The 19,552-nt window shown below is 51.2% G+C and overlaps 1 protein-coding gene across 5 annotated transcripts in view; it reads right to left on the bottom strand.

The window, feature by feature from the left end:
* Positions 1-980: 980 nt before the first annotated feature.
* Positions 981-19,552, bottom strand: part of NDEL1 (nudE neurodevelopment protein 1 like 1) — a 31,401-nt gene continuing 12,829 nt past the window's right edge. For 3 of the 5 annotated variants that reach the window (XM_068413464.1, XM_068413465.1, XM_068413463.1), the window contains 6 exons: positions 19,160-19,308; positions 17,910-18,046; positions 15,613-15,786; positions 14,698-14,789; positions 12,233-12,384; positions 981-2,709 (listed from right to left, as the gene is read on the bottom strand). In XM_068413464.1, the coding sequence (XP_068269565.1) occupies positions 2,622-2,709; positions 12,233-12,384; positions 14,698-14,789; positions 15,613-15,786; positions 17,910-18,046; positions 19,160-19,308 (792 nt within the window). In that variant the 3' untranslated portion in view covers positions 981-2,621. Of the gene's footprint in view, positions 2,710-8,944; positions 8,988-12,232; positions 12,385-14,697; positions 14,790-15,612; positions 15,787-17,909; positions 18,047-19,159; positions 19,309-19,552 lie in introns of those variants that run through there. The other 2 variants (XM_068413466.1, XM_068413467.1) reach the window with 2 other exon arrangements.

Raw genomic sequence — 19,552 nt, 5'->3', positions numbered from 1 at the left:
ACTGGTCCCAGAACCGACCCTTGCGGAACTCCGCTAGACACAGGCCTCCAACTGGACTCTGTCCCGCTGACCACTACTCTCTGGCTTCTTTCCTTCAGCCAGTTCACAATCCACCTCACTACCCGATCATCCAGACCACACTTCCCCAGTTTAGCTGCGAGGATGCTGTGGGAGACCGAACACTGGCACAGGCTGCCCAGAGAGGTTGTGGAGTCTCCTTCTCTGGAGACATTCAAAACCCGCCTGGACGCATTCCTGTGTGATATGGTCTAGGCAATCCTGCTCCAGCAGGGGGATTGGACTAGATGATCTTTCGAGGTCACTTCCAATCCCTGACATTCTGTGGGAGACCGACCTGGGGGGGCAGTGCTCCCCGCAAGGCACTGCCCCCCCAGGAGGGAGCTGGTCACGGGGGGGTGCATGGCCCCCCCCTGCATCGGGGTGGGGAAGGAGCCGGAGGGAGCGTGTTCCCAGGAGGGCCGGGGTGTTGCCGGGTGTCTGTCCATGGACGGGGCGGCACAGGAGGAGGAGAGCAGGTACCCCTGGCACCAGAGCCTTGCCCCCGGCTGTGGGTGGGCAGCAGGTGCTGGAGCAGCTGCCCCAGGGTTGGGTCTCCAGGGCGGTGTGGAGCTGAGCCCGGCGGCCTGGCAGAGGCTGCACCGAGCCGGGGTCAGGCAAAGCTGAGGGTGCTGCAGGGGCAGCGCTGGGTGAGGGGCCACGGGGCTGCCACAGCCCTGCCAGCCCAGCAGGCCCATGGGAAGGGGGGAGCACCCTGGGGAAGGGCCCCAGCCCCCCTGGTCTGCAGAGGAAACAGCTTTCAGCTTCTCCGAGGAGGCAAAAACCCCCACGGCTGCAGCTGGAGGCCCCCACCGCTTCCCCGGGCTCTTCCCGACATCAAATCTTGAAACCCCGGCCTCAGCCGAGCCCCTCCTGGGGCTTGGCAGAAAACACTACGTGACAAAGTACAGCCACTGCCACCGTTTCTGCAAAATCCACTGATTCCACATTAAAAGAACTTTATTTTTGGAATATTACTCTCATTTGTGTTTGTTTTAAACCACATCACGCCCTGTGGCACCACGGTGGTCTGGTACACTGTCCTAGCGAAACATGCCATAGAGATTTCTTTTTTTGAATAAATAAAGCTACAAAGCCCAAGTTATGTACAAAGATCTCAGGCCAAGATATTATGTTTACAAACCTATGTACAATAAAACAAATGTAAACAGTCAAATGCAGCAGAGGATGCACAGGAAAGAAGGACCACACAAACCCTCACGGCCAGGGGGGCACTTCCCACCTCCCTTCTGCGGGGCCAATGGGTTTTTTTTCCTCAGCGCTTGTAAATAAACCAACTTGGAGCTGCAGAGCCAACTGAACGGGATGGACCAGACTGGGACCAACAATTTCCAAACCCTGGCTGGGTTTGCTGGTTCAATTTAAAAAATCCACCGCCTCTGAGGCACATCGACAGAGAAATCGCACACAGACATCGCTTGAAAGACCCACAAGGTACATGGTGGCCCAAAACCCTCACAGAAGCCCGTATGTGACACTGTAAAATCCAGTCATTATATTACACAGATCAGAACATGGGTGTGATGGTTACGGGGCCGGGAGGGTGGGGAAGGTTCATGGGCACTGCGGCCAGTTGGGTTAGTGGCTTCCTAACGCTCTCAGAGTCCCTGTTGAGGAGGTGTGTGGTGGGACTGATGAAGGCAGGGTACAGCCGGGCTGGGAAGCTGCGCTACAGGCACATGGGCAGCGTGAGCGCGCTGCAGCCGCTGCCCACATCACTGCCCCACGGGTGGAGGAGCGCCGAGGGAGAGCTCCAGCAACGCTCAGCCCTGCCAGCTCACGCTGAGGCGTCTGATGTCGTGACTGACGTGTGCTGGGCCGTGATGGTCACCCCCAGCGCGCTGCCCCCTCACCTCCATTGCTTCGGCCCTGGCACCCGCACAGCTCAGCGCTGATGGGCAGCTGGAGGCAGGGCTGGGGGCTGCGCTCCTCCGCCCCTGCCCGCGCCAACGCAAGGCAGGAGGTGGACACACACCAGCAGCGATTGCTGCACGCCTGCCCGGCAGCAATTTATTAAGCTGCAGTAATTTATTAAGCTGCAGTAACTCAGTCACCTACCTGGACCTGATTCCCAGGCGCAAATGTCCCCAGTGCCCTTGCCCAGTCTCACACAGGGCCCCTTTCAAGAGATCAGAGCTGTACTGGGAGGACTGGCAGGACACTGGAGCAGGGAGGGAGAGGAGGAGCCTTTAAGACGAGAAGCCAGTCAATGTTTGTGTCATACCAAACCTCAGTCAGAGAGGAGATAAAGCGAGGGGCCAAGGACTGCCTGGCCCCACATGAGCAAGACTCCTGCCCCCCCCGCCCCAGAGCCCTGCCTGGAGTGGCACAGGGTGCGGGGCCAAGCCAGAGAACGGCCACTACGGCAATGGGGGAAAATGAACTGTATTAACATGACATGAAGGGCCGTGAGCGCAGGGTCTCCTCTGGCAGCACGGTGCAGGTCGTGTTCCAGCGGGCAGCGATGGGAGGCATGGGGAGCAGTTCTTCTCTTGGTGGGCTGAGAAAAGCATCCACAAGTCCAAACACGACCTCCCGCGGGCTCATACGCTCAGGGGGAGCATGCCAGGTGCTGAGGATGTGCGGGACGCTCCCAGGCCGGGGGGACCTTGATCAAAGCCGTTTACTGCCCTGAGAAGCAACAAGAGACAGGCTGTTAAGTGACGAGCAACCCCAGGAGATGGCACCCCTCACCCCTCCCCACCACCAGCAGCGGGAAGACAGACCCCTCTCCTCCCTCCTCACTGCATCCCTCACCCTGGCCGCACAGTGGCTGCTCGCTGGGAGCCAACACACAACCGCGACAGGGCTCGGGCCTGGGGCTGCGAGGATCGGTGCTCACTCACTGCCAGGGACACGCGCAGGTGGGTGCTCAACCCATCGCCTGGAGCAGGCACGTGCCGGCCAAGGTGACCAGCCCAGGAGGACAAGGGGCTCCTGCGCAGACCCCAAGCCCCAGGATCAGCTCCCTCCCCTCTTCATCGCCGCCTGTTCGCCGGGGAGCAGCCGTCTGCCAACGCCTGTGAGCATCGCGCAGCCCCCAGCGCTGTGGCCGACTCCACCTGCGTCCCCAGGTCCTACACGAGCTCTGCCCAGTAAGGGGGATGGACACACACACAGCAGTGGCACACGGGCTCTGCAAAAGCAGGCGGGCAACAGCGGAGTTGCCTCTACACTACCCCCAGCTGGGGTGCAGCGGGGGCTCCGGGTGCCTCCACACCCCCAGGCTCCAGGGGTTCCCCCACTCCCCAGGCTGTTGGGAGAGGTGAAGGCGTGGAGAACCTGGTGGGTTGGGAGAGGAACACGTGGGTCTGACAGCTTTTCCATCTCTACTCTGTCATGGCTTTGACAGATCTCCTGTAATTAGGCTCAACGCCCAGCGTCTGCCCAGGCTCACCATCTGCTGAGCACCACCACCACCGCCTTGACAACCCGAAGCGCTGACGTCTCTGTATCAGGACAGCACGTCCACCCCCACTGTTGTCCCAGACCCAGCACCCTGCACTCACGGGTGGGTTTGTAATACCGAAGGTGGGGGGAGAACCCCACAGCCGTGCCAGGCAGGACAGGTCCCCACCTGCTCCCAAGAAGTGCCTCAGCAGCACTTCACCAGCTCTGCCCCAACCACCAGCACCCCAGAAGATGCCATTCGGGTCTCTCCTGGCAGAGCTACCTTTGGGAGAGGGGACACTGCAGGAGATGGCCTTTGCTGCTTAGATCAACGAGCTGTGGGGAGTAAAAGCAAGAAGAAAAAGAAGCATGAGGGCTCTGCTGCTGAGGAAAAAGCCAGCTCAGGAGCTGGCAGCTCTGGGGTCCCACGCTGCACCTGGAGCAAGCGCTCAGGGGAACATGTCCCGCTCCCTGCCATCACTGCCTGAGGGCCCACCATGCCAGCAGCTCACACAGCGGCCCCAGGACAGAGCAGTGCCCTTTCCACACTCGTTTCCTGCGGTTCACAGTTCCTGCGCTGCTGATATTCACTGGTGACCTCGCACCGTCTGGATCAGGGATGCAAAAACCCTGCAGCAACCCCAGAAAGCTGCCGCTGCACTGGGCAGTTATAAAATCCTTCCCAAAGAGCAGACAAAGAGCTGAAATCTCAACGCTTGCCAGCAAGGACACATCCCCATGGTAACGTGGCTCACTGCCGGGATGGTCCTTTCCCCTCTCTTGCTGTTAAACATCCACATTGGCACAACCTGGGTCAGAGCAGGGAGAAACCACCTTTCCCACCTCCTCCCCATTAAGCTGGAAACTCCTATTGTCAGTGTTGCTTCAATATGTTTCAGAAGGCAAGAGCCTCCCTGGTGCACGCAATAAAAAGCTGCTGGAAGAGGCTTCGGGGCAGATGTATTCGCTCTTTGCGTTTGGATGGAGGGGCACAAAGCCAACCTCATCCTGCCATGACTCTACAAATCAGCTGAAAGCACGTCTGCCAAGTGGGACAGGGGGGAAAAAAAAGACCAAACAGGATTAAAATGTGGTCGTTTGCTCCCTTTGGAAAGGGTTAGAGACAAGCGACACAGCGTCAGCAGCCCGGAAGCACTCGTGGTTGCTGAGTCACGTTAAAGCCAAGCTCTGATCTGTCACGGTTCCTGCACTGAATTCAGAGCCGCTCCTTGCGACAGGACAGCGCCCGGCCCCTGCCCCATGCAGGATCACAAAATCACAGAATCAATCAGGTTGGAAGAGACCTCTGGGATCATCGAGTCCAACCGTTGAAATGCACCGGTCTGAGCCAGGCCCTCCCGGCCATGCCACCCCCAGCGCAGCACAGTGGGACAGGCAGGCTGGGGAGGGCAACTGACCGCTTTCAGCCCCATAGCAAACGCCCTCGCTCCCCACACGGCCTGTCCTCGCAGCCCAGCCGCCCCGCAGCGCTGCGCGAGGCCGGGCAGCGGGGCCACGTCCCCGCAGAGCTCAAACCTGGGCACATTACTCCCCTCCGCACCAGCTGCCTTCCCCGCCACCAGGCACCTCCACGCCGCCGCCTCCCTGACATGCCGTACCTGAAAACCCAACGTGCGGCGTCAGCACGAGGCGCTACGCAGGGGTCGGGCCAAGCAGGACAAACTTCTCAAATATTGCTATTTCTGGGGCACCAACTGCTCCCAACCTGGCTTTCCAGCACCCAGGCTCTGCCTGCGGGAAGAACGCCTCCCTGCAGCCATCCCCATCCGACAGGTCTGCCTCTGCAGGCAGTTTCTCCTTTTAAATGATGCCACACAACCTAACCCTCCTCAGCTCCTGCTCCGAGGCATATTTACAGCTTGGGGGCCCTCTTCCATCATCCAGGTCTGGGCCCCGCACTTCAAGAAAGATGTTGAGGTGTTGGAGCAAGTCCAGAGGAGGGCGACCAAGCTGGGGAAGGGTCTGGAGGGGCTGACCTATGAGGAACGGCTGAGGGAGCTGGGGGTGTTTAGCCTGGAGAAGAGGAGGCTCAGAGGTGACCTTAGTGCAGTCTACAACTACCTGAAGAGAGGTTGTAGTGAAGTGGGAGTCGGCCTCTTCTCCCAGGCAACTAGCGATAGGACAAGAGGACACAGCCTCAAGCTGCACCAGGGGAGGTTCAGGTTGGACATTAGGAGGAATTTCTTCTCAGAAAGGGTTATTAGCCATTGGAAAAGGCTGCCCAGGGAGGTGGTGGAGTCACCATCTCTGGAGGGGTTTAAGAAAAGACTGGACATGGCACTTAGTGCCCTGGTCTAGTTGACGTGGTGGTGTCAGGGCAATGGTTGGACTCGATGATCCCAGAGGGCTCTTCCACCCTCATTGATTCTGTGATCTCCCAGAGGTACACGAACAAGGCTAGAAGCCAAGCAGCCATCAGCTGCCCAGCGCAGATGCCACACAGACATGACAGGACTCTGCCTAAATCCCCTGTGTCACAAATAATCCAGTGATTCCCAAAACAAGAAGGGAAACCAAGCCCTGTCGCAGAGCCAGGATGGCAAGAGGATGAGTCCTATGAGCGTTGTTACGAGTGTTAACCAGCACAAGAGGGGGAGTGCTCACAGCACTGCGATGCACGAGGGAGACAGGAGAGGGGCTTCTGCTGAAGAAGGAAAATATAGAAACCCTGTTTAGAAGCCGGGGGTCAGCACTGGGTCCAGTTCTGTTTAACTTATTCATCGATGGCCTGGACGAAAGGACAGAGTGCACCCTCAGCCAGTTTGCTGATGACACCAAACTGGGAGGAGTGGCCGATAGCCCAGCAGGCCGTGCTGCCATCCAGCGAGACCTGGACAGGCTGGAGAGTTGGGCAGAGAGAAACCTCGTGAAGTTCAACAAAGGCAAGTGTAGAGTCCTGCATCTCGGGAAGAATAACCTCATGTACCAGTACAGGCTGGGGGTTGACCTACTGGAAAGCACCTCTGAGGAGAAAGACCTGGGAGTTCTGGGGGACACCAAGTTCCCCATGAGCCAACAATGTGCCCTTGGGGCCAGGAAGGCCAATGGTGTCCTGGGGTGCATGAGAAAGAGTGTGGCAAACAGGTCGAGGGAGGTTCTCCTCCCCCTCTACATTGCCCTGGTGAGGCCACACCTGCAGTAACTGTGTGCAGTTCTGGGCCCTCCAGGTCAAGAAAGACGGAACTACTGGAGAGAGTCCAGTGGAGGGGTATGGAGATGGTCAGAGGGCTGGAGCATCTCTCCTACGAGGAGAGGCTGAGGGAGCTGGGGCTGTTCAGCTGGAGAAGAGCAGACTGAGGGGGGATCTGATCAATGCTTACAAATACCTTAGGGGTGGGTGTCAAGGGGATGGGGCCAGACTCTTCTCAGTGGTGCCCAGTGACAAGACAAGGGGCAACGGGCACAAGCTGAAACACGGGAAGTTCTATTTCAATATGAGGAAAAACTTTCCTGTGAGGGTGCCAGAGCCCTGGCACAGGCTGCCCAGGGAGGGGGGGAGTCTCCTTCTCTGGAGATATTCAAAACCCGCCTGGACACGACCCTGTGCAACGTGCTCTGGGTGACACTGCTTTGGCAGAGGGTTGGACTGGATGATCTCCAGAGGTCCCTTCCAACCCCAACCAGGCTGGGATTCTGTGATCATTCATTGCATCCTGCCAGCCCAAACCTGCCCTTGGTGCAGAAATGAAGATAAAGCAGCAGCTCTGATTTGCTGAAAGCCAGCTCAGCAAGTGGGGCCAGGAAAAGGCTTCAAACAGTAGCAGCAGCTGGGGGGACACTGAAAGCTGGCGTCATGGCTGAGCTTACTGAGATCTTACGCAGCCATGGATTTCTGTTGGTGACATCAAAATGCACAAAGAAAAAAGGAAATAAATCAGCATTACTGCAGTTAAAAACAGCTAAAGGAAAATAAAATACATAAAACAGAGCAACTGTAAAAAATAACAAGATGTGCTGGATGACTCCTGCCTAACGTCCCAGAAGTGAGCTGGGAAGAGAAGTCCTTGTGCTTGGTCCCCAAGGTCTCAGACAGTGCTGGGAGGAGCACACGCACCGCTCCAGCCTTCAGCCGCTCTGCCCAGGCCTGGAAACCTGCTCACAGTGATCAATCACAGCCACATCACTTGCCTCCTGCTTCTGCCTCGTTGCCCCGTCCCTCAGACCCGACCCGACATGCTCTGTGGGGCCTGTGCTGTGCCCTCGCTCCGGGCTGTGGGGTGCTTCCAAGGGAGCCCAAAGCACCAGTCCCTGCTGGGAACGTCCTCCGCAGGGGTTTCCAATGGATGTTCCTGACTGCCTGTCCCTACAGTGGCAGGGACTTTGTGCCCATTTCCAACCGCCCTCTCTGCCCTGTGATTGCTAAAGATAGATTTTTACTCATTAATCTTTATTTCAAGCCGTATTTTGTACTTAGCACCTTGTCTCCAAGAGTCTCTCAACATTAAGTATCCAACAAAACCTCAGGAGAAGATTCTCCCGTAGCTGAATAGCCCAGCCCGAGGAGTCAATGGATGTGGTCAAAGCATACTTGGAGACCAGACCCACAAGAAAACAAGAGGAAAAGTGAGTTCTCAGGCAGGTCTGTGCTTTAGAACACACCACTTACTCTCCCAAGCAGCAGTAACAGCACAAGGAGGCAGAGGAACACCCAGTGTGGAGACGTGAAGAGGAGGATGGGGACGAGGCTGTGGCAGGTGAGGCTGGTAGGGACCTGCCCTTCTCCATGGTATGGGGAACCCTCCACGCTCCCTCGAGAGGCAGATGAGACAACTCTGACCCTTGGTCACCGCAGGCTGTGCCTGCACTGAGCGCCCATGCCGCAGGGTCCCCTCCCGCAGAGCCCGTGACTCCAGCACCTGCACAGCCTTGCTGCCACGACCGTGCCACCCCAGGTGCTCCCAGCTGGCACGGCTGTGCCGGGCAGGGACGGTGGCACCGAGCAGGAGCACCGCTGCCTCTACCCAGACACTTCAGACCACGCTCTCCTCTCCTCCTGCTCTGCAGCCTTGGCGGCTCCCAGCACATCTGTGCCTTCGTTTGCTTTCCCGTTAGCCAGACCCACGGCAACCGAGCGTCAGCAAGGCAAGAGCCAACAGAACACTGAAGGAAAAACACGACCAAAGGGCAAACTGACTTTCACAATTAACTAAATTAACAGCAACGATACTTCATCCCGTATCTCTGATGGGACCGATTCAATCGGAAACATGCACCTAGCTGAAGAAATATTAATTAGATCAAGAAAGCAAGCAGCACTCAGTCTGATGGTTGCAACAGGTCACAGCACCAGAGAAGTTTAGATAAAGTAAGGAGAGAGAGATTATAGCCTCAGGCTTTGATCATGGACTATTAGTTGTAACACTACGAGAACTACCTCATGCAGTTAGCATAACCACCAACTCTGCACCTCCAAGCACCCAGTTAAAACGCATGCAGCTAATCATTGCAAATGAATTCATTTACCCATGACCAAGGTGGGGAATATGACCTTTTCACGCCTAGTGGAGAAAAATTGGAACAGGTTATGCACACAATAAAGACATTCTTGGGCATAACCCTGGATGCAAGAAATGGGGCAAAGCAAAGGTGTTAAAACTAAACCTCACCAGACCTCTCCTCTTTGACCTCTGCATACTGAGACTGCTCTGCACGGGCAGGTGAGGGGTTCTTGTTCAGTGACCACTAGCACTCCCACCACGCTCCACTGCTGCAAGTGCATCACCCAGACAGAAGCCTAGAGCATTGCAAAGCCCATTACAGGACATGGGATTACTCACCTGCATCTGAGTTACCCACAGTTCCCTCTTTTCCAGGGAAACTTCTTTATAAGGTGGACTAGAGAACAGAAAGAAACCCCTGATTTCACAGCCTGATGTATTATGATCAGGGTTGTGGATAACAGCGTCCACTGTGTAAATACACCTGTGTGCTTCATGGGACTGCTAGAAGCAGGCAAGGTCTCACATTCAAACTTTAGCTTGTTTTATTAAAACAAAGCCCAACAGATTCACAAAAATAACCGAAGAATAAACATCAACTAGAGGGACTTTGACATTCAAGAAATCAGGAAGGGGAGCAGGGGAGCAGTGAACAAGCAGTTAATGCCCCAAGGAACAAACACCCAGTGCTGGCTCACATGCTGGCTCAGCTCTGCTGTTCAGGTGCCAGGCCTCTCTACAGCCCACCAAGGTCAGAGCCATTTTGTTCTCCAACTGGATCGAAGTTAATAACCAATTAAGAACAATTACAACAGCAAAAAATGAGTATCTATGTGAGAACATCCTCAGGTCCTGTTCTGCCCTGGCATCTAGACAGAAACATCATGTTCCTGAAGGAACAAGTCTGCAGGAAACTAATCTTGCACCACTTTGTTGAGCTTTTAAAAAAAAAAAAAAAACAAGTAGGTAAGTCCCGACTCTTCCAACTCTCCAGCAAAGCTTCAGTGCAAGCCCAGCTGTCCTCCAGGCTTCCCCTAAAGCGATGCTCAGGTGATTTCTCCTCCCCCTGCTCCCCTGTGCCAGCTCCTGCCTATCACTGTCTTCAGCTGCCAGCTCAGCTCCAACCAGCAAGCAAAGAGCAGGCCTTTGATGGGAGATGGGAGACTCAAACATTTTAACCAACAAAATGGCAGAGGAAGGAAAGTAAATGGAACTGTAACGATGTGGCCGAGTTACCTCTGTCCCAATCCCACCACCCAACAAGCGGCTGTTCTCTAGGCAGCGGCTGCAGGTTGGATCAGATCTACGATCACACGTGGCTGTTTCAGGCTCTAGCAATGATTAGGGGCAGGGAGGAGAGTACAGGGGCTGGAAAGAGAGGAGGGGAGAGGGGAGAAGAAAGGGCATGCCTTGACTCAGCCCCTCAATGCCCAACCACCACAGCGCACTCTGGATCCAACGCCTGCCAGCGACACATGCCAGCAGGGCTGGGAGCTCGGCGGCTGCTGCAGCGTGCGGGCACGATGGGGCTGGCCTCATCTAGGTAACAGCTTGGTTTAGCTCACGTGTGCAGACACAGTTATACAGGTTTTACATCGCAGCTGTGGAGGTGTGTACACAGCACAGACACCGTGATGACCCCCGGCGTGCACAGACCTCGGCAGGGGCAGGAAGGCAGAGCAGGAGCCGACGTAAGGGGAGAGGTGAGCAGCATGCCGGGGTGCAGAGGAGAGGGACAAGACAGCAGGGCCGTGCAGGGATCTCTAACAACATGCAGATAAGCACATCAGTCATTGCCACTAACACCCTCACCTCTGCTGCAGAGGTTATCTGTCAGGAGGTCGGGTTTCTAAGCCTTTTTCAGCTACAACTTGCTCCTAACCCCAGGCAGCCAGCCCAGATAACAAGTGTGATGACAATCTGGATAATTAAAAGTGACCCCCACCCCACAGAGCAATCAGCTTATTCGTCACACCACCACTCAATATAGCCCTGCTGCCTCCTCAGAACACCTATAATCTCTCCCTAGCAACTACCCTGACAGCTTGCACCTGAAATGCAGCCCGTGCACAGCAAGGGTGAGCACCGCTGTGGTGATGCACGGACCCCCGTCAGCCTCGCCGAATGCAGACAACCCACAAGTCTGCTCCATTTGCACGTGACACTGACTTTGTTAATGTCTGAACTCTTCCTTTCCAAAAGCAGTAAACAACAGTGGCTCTAAAAAACTCTGAATGCCAGTTTTTAAGATGCAACTTGCCCTGCTACCCACGTAGCAACTGATTCAGCTCAAACAAGGATGATTGTAGGAAGCTCAGCTTGTCTGCTCTGTATATGGCACTCTTTAGGTTGGTAACAGCTCATTGAATTCTCTAAAATAAAATCTGGATTGAGGATGTGCTGAATATTAGCATTAAATTGCACTGGCTTGAGGTTTAGCTTGGAAGACTACTACTGTGCAGGGAGCACAGAGGGTCTGTTGCCCAGTGACACCAAGCAAAGCTCACAATGCCACTGTGCTAACGCTGGAGGAGCGCTGTGCTTTTCACTCCGCTCCTCAGGGCTCCTCATGTCATCCACGGGGCCCTGTGCTATGAGGGACTGGGGGAAAATCCTCCTGCTGAACCACTTCCCAGTATCCAAGAGGAAGCTCTGACCACGGGCAGTCACGGGAGACACAGGGGGGAGTTCTTCCTGTGAAAGCAGTTTCTGGCTTCAGGGCTGACGCACAGCACAGCCAGCATGGAGGCAGTTGCCCCCTTAATCAGCCAGAATTATGCCGTTAATGATGTTTTCTTTTCCCCTAACAGAGGGGGAAGTAGAGCAAACAGGGCACCACCCTCCAAGTGAGCATTTGCTGCCTGCACTCAGCTGCTCTCACCAAGGGAATCTCCAGATCTGCGGTTAATGTGCTTCCCCACGCACAGCGCACCAGTAGCTATAGCAACTCCACCACCACTTACTGGAGATCCTTTCAAAAGGGCACATTCACTTCACTAGCGGGTTTGCTGCCTGGGGTTTTTGTATTACCCGAGATGCAGCCACCAAGAGATCAGGCAGCAGAGGGACAGAACAGGCACTGACATCCTACCAGCTAAGAGACAATCATCACACTTGCTTTTCTCTTTGCTTTACAGAAATCAGCACTGTCACCTTCCCTGTCCCCTTGAGACTTTGGCTCCATGAGTTATTTGTCCTATAGGATGAAAGCTGTGGTGGGCTAAAAACAAGCCAAGAAAAACTTCTGCTCCAAGTAGCATCCTGAAACACACTCTCCTTTAGGGCAAAAATACATCCCAACTTACCCTTTGTCAAAGAAGGAAGTATGCTCTGGATGAGGGTACTTTGTGCCATTGCTGTTCATCATGCTGCTGTTAACGTTCCCTGAAATGTAGGATTTCCGTGATGCCTGGTCCTTTGCAAAATTTCTGCAAGCAGCTAATTTGGATTCTAAGGCCTGTGAAAAAGAATAAAAAAAAAGTCAAAAAAATAATATCATTAAGAGAAATTGCTGCTCGAGGTCAGGCTTTGCATGACCCCAAGATCACCACGATCAGGACCCCAGTGTGATCACCTTTGGCACAAGCTGAACTAACTGGGAACAAAGCTGTTATCTTCTCTGTCACGCAGCCACCAAGGAAACCCATACAACGAGATGCTGATGCAGACTGCCAGGCATGACTCAGTTCCATTAGGGCTCAGATTTTAGAACATATCAACTATTAATTACCCAAAAAAGGAAGCCAATTCTTAGCAGAAGTTACCAAAACCTCTTCCTTCAGCAGCTGGAGCGGGGCTGGCATAAGCCCATCAAAAGACTATGAGAGAGCCTAAAGCAGAGTCCTCAAGTTTTGCAGGGACTGTGTACTTGGAAAGTTGGATTCTTCCCCAGGACAATGCCTTCTAGCGTTTCTTTCTTAATCTCAACCTGCAAAACGTTGCCAGTTTCTTAAGCCCCACTGATATGCTTCAGAACAAAAGGTGCTACAGCCACAGCATCAGGAGGACAAATCAAAGGCAGCAGCTAAGCCCATCTTCGTGGTCCGTACCTCAACTCTACTACATCCAAGCAAGCCTGGTGAGATCTTTTTCCCCTATACAAGGTGACAGTCTCTGCCTCATCCACTGACTCCTGGCAGGAGGGAGACCAAAATCCCAATTCTTTCCTTCCCTTCAGAACACCACCTGCCCTTTCTGCCATCTGGCACAAACAGAGGCTTAACTTGATGAATATCCACCTGGTTCAGCAGCAAATCTGTTTGTTATATCCACCCTGTGTGGTGGGACATTCACACAATTGCTGATGCATGCATTGGAGACAAAAACTCATCTCCTCAAACATGGGGTTTGGTCCTGTTCCACAGAAAAAAAATATTCCATTAGCAAGGTACTGGCACCCTATCAGAAGTAAGTGAACACTGTACAGTCTTCTAGAAACCCAGGTAAGCTTCCTTAGTGACTCTATAGGAAGATATAGATCCCAACCTATCTCTTGGTCTCAAAGCACCCATCAGCTGTGCCAAGTGATCTGTGCCAAGTGACTCCCTCTCTCAGCTGCAAGCAAGAAAGCTGAGGGAAACCTCCTTGCAGAGAAAGGGAGTTTAAGGCTTGGGATGAGGCATCCTATGAGTAGCCCAGCTCAAAGGAACCTGAACATCCTGTAATTGTTGCTAAACAAATGTGTGAGCTGGAATTTTGTCTCGGTGGCAGAGCGTGTGTCTAAGAGCAGGCTGGGACAGCAGCATGCTTATTTGGCATTTCCTGGCCCTGCAGAGTAATCACACAGGATTGTGATTAAGCTCCCTAAATCCCCTGCAGACTCTTACTCACAATGATCCCATTTTAAACATGTCACTCCGTAACTCCGAGTCATCCTGCTGCCCTTTCAAACCAACTACGAGCTCACTGGCTCCAAACGCGAGCAACGCAGTGATTTTTAATTTCAAACTTTGCTAAAACAACTGTCTCTGCTGCAGCTATTGCTGTTCTCAGTGTTAACCACAAGAGGAAAGCCAGCACCGGAGGCTAGACACCAAGGCTAGCCATGCTTCCACTCAAAACACGAACCACCGAGGCAGGTCAACAAGCTTCTCCTAACTCAAAAGTCATGTCTTCATTCAACTGGAAAGCCTGGCACCCTAAACAACACTGGAACAGATGTTTAAACCACTTCTTCCCTGCTTAGAGTGGTAATCCCTTTAAAGGCTCATGCTTTTCACTTCCCCAACAACTACAGATGGGAACATTTGGCTTTCTCCTGATTTATTTTCTCACTTTCTTATCAAATGTTTATAGATTTTTTTTTTCCCATTTTCAGCACCTGTTGCAGATCTCCCCAGGCACATGAGGAGGCACTGGCAGCGTGATCTCGGCTCCCCTCCCATGACACACAGTAACTGCAGCAGGCACCCAGGGTCTGAGGTCCAGCTCTGCATCTTAGTCTCATTAGAGAGAAAGCTGCAGGCCCCATTGCAAGTAATAACTAGTGGCTGATGGTGTCCAACCCCATATAACAAAGTGCTTGAGAAACTTTTTACTCCAAATACGAAATTTTGTCACCCAAAATTGGCATCAGAACCTTAGTAACATGCTTTACAAAGCAAGATAATTACAAAAAATACATTATCACGTACTAAACACTGAATGTGGACGATTTGGAAACTACAGCATGTATTCAGCATGGGCCAAGACCTTGTTGTAATTGTGCACAAGGTTGAAAACTCAGTGACAGCAGCACAGAGCCAGGGATATTTCACATCACAGCACTCACCCCCACTTTCCGTAGCAGATCTCCCACAATGTTGAGTGCAGATATTCTAGCTGAAGGAGTAAGGGGGCTGGTACCAAAGCCATTTGGTATAGCTGCAAACACAGACACATTTTATTACATGCTCCACTCCTCCACGGTTCATTTTTTTTTTTTTAGTTTAAATAAATCAACTTCTACATAAAAAGATAAATCTAAAATCCTACTACAGACTATTCATACTATTACCCCACAGTAGCACACAGACTACATGATTACTAGCCATGGAGGAATGAAAAAGCTTAATTCCTGTCCACTGCCCTCTTTCCCGTTAGACGTACATGCAGAGTTCATGCACTCTCCATCTGCAAGGCTATTGCCTACAATTCCTGTAACCCAGCCAGAGCTCCCTCTGGAATCTATTCTTTCTAATTTGAAAAATAATGTATTAATCCTTGGGATTGTCCAGAGCCTTCTGGATGGGGAAGGGGACTGGACTAACATCCTGCTGCATCACAGAGAAAACAGGACCCCTGAAAAGGATGTGTGGTAACAGAGGCACTGTTAGAATCACTGCCCACCACTTACTCACCACTGCTACTCCACATTTAAGCAGAAGTATCAGTCACTGCACTTCCCTGCAATCCCAAATGTCTTCAGTGCTCTACTGCAGGCATCTACTGCAGATTGCAACCCCCCGCCCCCTCAAAAGTGGTATCTAAGTTTCACTGTCCTTCTTTTCTGTGGTATTTAACCATTATAACTCCCTAAATGCACCTGATGCTGCCCCAGGATTTAAACACACCTTATGCAATGCATGTGGGATTCACATGTACCTACATTTACTTCAAGTTCACTAACAAGCACCTGGTCTGAAATAGTTTGTTAACAAGTTGAACATACTGCCAAACAACTAGACACAGCTCCTATGAATTATACCTTTTGGGGAAGGAAAACTATTTTCTGATCCTTTTCCAACGGGCGTAGCTGGCAAGGAGAGAGATGCCTGGACAGCTGAATCCATCTTTTCACAGTCTAGAGTCGGAGAACTGGGCGCTGACTTGCGGGTGACTTCTTGCTGCCTCTCCCGTACCGCTAGCTCTTGCCGTAAGTCTGAGGGTTGAAAGAAGAAAAAAACCCACACATATTGGTGACCGATTTCTCTAACAAATACTCTCTCTGTTCATTTGGGAGGGACAAGAAGGAGGAGGAGACTCTTCGCAACAACCCTACATTAATTGCCCGCTGCTGCCTTTCCCCAGCAGCAAGGACCTCCACCTCAGAGCAGTCACAGCCCAACACCGTCACTTCCCGTCACAGATGGGAGTGGAGAGGCAGCAAAGCGATCCCTCCCCGGAGCAGAGCGCTGCGTGGTCCCAGCGAGGTGGGTGGTCCCAGAAAAATACAGATATTTTTCCCTATCTGTAGTGTGAGCCCCATGGAAAGCACGTTACAAAACCTGTAGCTGGTCACAAATGCCTGCTGAACTGCATTCAGCCCCTGCTCAAACAGAGGTTGGAAGAAGGGAGGAATGACCTATTCTTGTGTTTCCAATTCCCCATGTTATTCTTCCAGTTAATAATCCACAGGACTCCACACTAGCCAAAGACAGTCAAAGGGTTGTATCCAGTTTCTTGATGCTCGACAAGTAAAGAGGTAGACTAGAGGCTGGGTAGTCCAAACGACAGGGAAAGAGACTGAAGATTAGGAAACCTGTGTTTTATTCTCACCTCTTCTCCAGCCTCCTGCTTACCCCTACCTTGTCCCCTCCCATTTCCACACATATTTGCGACAAAGAGTACCCAGCACAGCTCAGCAATGAATCTATAAAATCCATAGAAGAGACTAGATGCAAATAAGCAATACATTACAATGGAGTTGTTCCTTTTTGGGTAGAGCAACTTCATCTCTTACAGACCTCTTATTCCTTGTCTCAATCTGCTATAACACGTAAGAGCAAAATTAGTTGTACATTACAGCTTTTAAGTTATCATAAATATTTAGAACTGATTTTAAGTAAAACAGCACAGCTGAAATGAAAATCTATTTCGGCTCCTAGAAGAGGATTTGTGGCTCTTCAATCAGAAATGTTATATTTGAGTTTGTCACCACCTCAGTTCTTTCAGTGGCTGGTGTTCCTGCTTGTTGTCAGGGGAAACAACATTGTAGCTTCGCTACCCTAACAAAGGCTAAAAATTTCCGAATGACTCATCCAAGAAACAAGATGTCTTTTTGGCCAACTATTGAAGGGTTCTAGAAAACAGGCCTCTAGGTTTTACTGGTTTTTCCACTCTTATTGCCCTTACCCCAAATTACAATACATATATTTCCTCAGAAAATACTTAATCTCCCTTTCCATATTTATTATAAAAACCCTGTGCTTCCAATAGAGGCTTTCAATTTGTGGGACACAAACTTGGTTCAGAGAGGTTCACAAAGGAGAATAACAACAAAAAATCCCAACCTGTTGCCAAGTGTGTTGTCTTACACTCAGATCTAGGCCTTAATGGAGGTATGATTTTAGAAAGCTTCACTCAGGATACAAAGTTGAAAACCACTAATCTCTAAACTACACTAATGGCAGGCACAGGCTTACGAGCAGACCAGCCCCACTATTAGAGGCATCAGTTTCCGCCAACCATTAAAAAAACGCTTCCCCAGCATCCTCAGCACGAAATCCACTGGGGAATTCCCAGCTCCTGATCATATCCCAGAACATTATCCTGAATGTCTTTGATCCCATAGGTCTAACAGTCTTTACTGGAATATCCTAAATAAACCAGGCAATTTCCAAGAGGTTTAGAAGAAACACAGGAGACAGGATTTTTTAAAGAAAGTTATTTAACCATTTACCCTGTATTTCCCTGTCATTTCCTGTGCTTTTCCTTGCTGTACAAGGCACAAAACGACAGTGAACGGGAATTTCTGAGGCATACCTCCTCAACTCCTGTTACACCTGCAGAACTCAGTATTTTTGTACTCACCTGTGTTAAAAATCCTGAATGAATCTGACATTAATTTTGCCCTACATGAGGAAATCTTTCCTCTTAGCTACACTGGACATATACAGAACAAGAGAATATACTTTCAGTCAGTAATACCCAACGCTTACATTACACATCCAGTTCAAGTTTCATTATGTGAGACCTTCTATAAACACGAGCTTTGGTTGTCACACGTCTCTGTTAGCAAGTGAACAACGTACCAAGACACAGAACTAATCATGCAAGCCATACCTCTCGCTTCATCCTTTAATCTCTGTACAGAAACTAGCAACGATTCCTTGTCATCCAGTTCACTTTCTAGAAAGGCATTTCTCTCAATAGCTTGGTTCAGCCTTTGTTCAAAGTCTTCCAATGAAACTATTGTTGCCCTAGAAACAAAATCCCGAATATTAGGTTCTTCAGCTCAGCTAACAGAAAAGCGTATTCAAAATCATAATAGAGGAAAAATGTTAGCAGGGTCTACATTCAAGTCAGTCATTTGAAAGCTGTGGAAATGCTGCTTAGAAAGGACTAATAAACTCCAAAGAAGCAGGGGAATAAGAGGAAAAGAACATGATAGCATCTGGCTCTCAGAGATGTACCAAAGCACTGGAATAGAGCCAACTCAGCGCGCTTAGCTCCATTTTTCCCAAGCCATGCTCCAAAGCCACATATGTAATCAGTGCCATACATGTAATCAGTGTAATATATGTAATCAGCTCGGGTGGTGCTGTGCTCTCCAGAGCTCCGGACAGGCATCAGCCCAGCGAGCGCAGAAAGCAGGGCACTGGCATATTGCCTAAGACCCAATTCGTTCCATGATTTCAGGGGGACAACTCATGTGTGTCAAAAGTTAGTCATGAGGTTAAAAGCCTTGTGGAAACAGGGCCTCAGCTCTCAGATCTGTTTGCCAAATAGCCAGAAGCTCATTCCTTGTCCCACTGAATCAATGGCAAACTTCCCATTCAGCAAAACGGAAGCATGACCTACTCCAAAACGGGGCGTTTCTAACAGCAGCCTGCTCGTTTTATGCACTTATACAGGACACATTTGTTCCCTACAGTCATTAAGCTGTTATGCAAGGGAAGAGGAGACTCCTTTGGCCTGTTTTTTTTAAAAAGGGACTGTGTAAAGCATTAGCTTCTTACTTCAAAGGGGCTTTGAGCTACGAGGATCACAAATATAAGAGTCACCTTGCTGGTGGATTCAAAAGCAGAGCACTGGCCTGGCTTGCTCTGCACCTACTTGCACTGCTTGTTTCTCACAGAACACAAGAGCTTTGGCCTCCTTGCATTTCTTGCTGTAATGTAATGCTACCAGCTGATGGAGGTGAACTCCAAGGGTAAACTGCACCGTACAAAGAATCAAGTGTCTTGTGTTTTTCTTGGGGTTTTTTGAATGTGTGTTATTATCCCTTTTAAGGAATAGTAAAAGATCAATCTGAATAGCAAAGAAAAGACCTAGTGAAAACTTTAAGGAAAGAAGAGGTTTGCAGCCTTCACCTCTTTGCACGTTCCAAGTCATCGTTGGCCTGCTCCAGCTCCCTCACATACTTCTGCAGCTGATCTTTAATGGCCCGTGTCTGGCTCAGGTCATCCTCTAACAACGACACTTGCTTGTAACTTTGTGCATACTGGTGCTCCAGCTTCTCCTGAAAGAAAGAAGTAGCAAGATAAATATCAGTCGCATACACTCTTCAAGTCATCACTAGTAAAATGCGACAAAGAAAGTAACACACTCACTGCAGTCTGCTGATGTGGGATTGCCGGTAACACAGAGCAAAAACTGGGGTTAGAAGGAACATGCTCTGACCATCAGAACTGCACAGGGTATAAAATCACAAACGCTGCATTGTGCACAGACATCTCGTCACGACACAGCTGGCTGCTCAGGGA

The sequence above is a fragment of the Nyctibius grandis genome, chromosome 15 (assembly GCF_013368605.1).
Source record: "Nyctibius grandis isolate bNycGra1 chromosome 15, bNycGra1.pri, whole genome shotgun sequence".
NCBI classification, from domain to species: Eukaryota; Metazoa; Chordata; class Aves; order Nyctibiiformes; family Nyctibiidae; genus Nyctibius; species Nyctibius grandis.
Note: the sequence above shows the minus strand (reverse complement) of the source record. Positions and strands in the feature narration are given on the sequence as shown.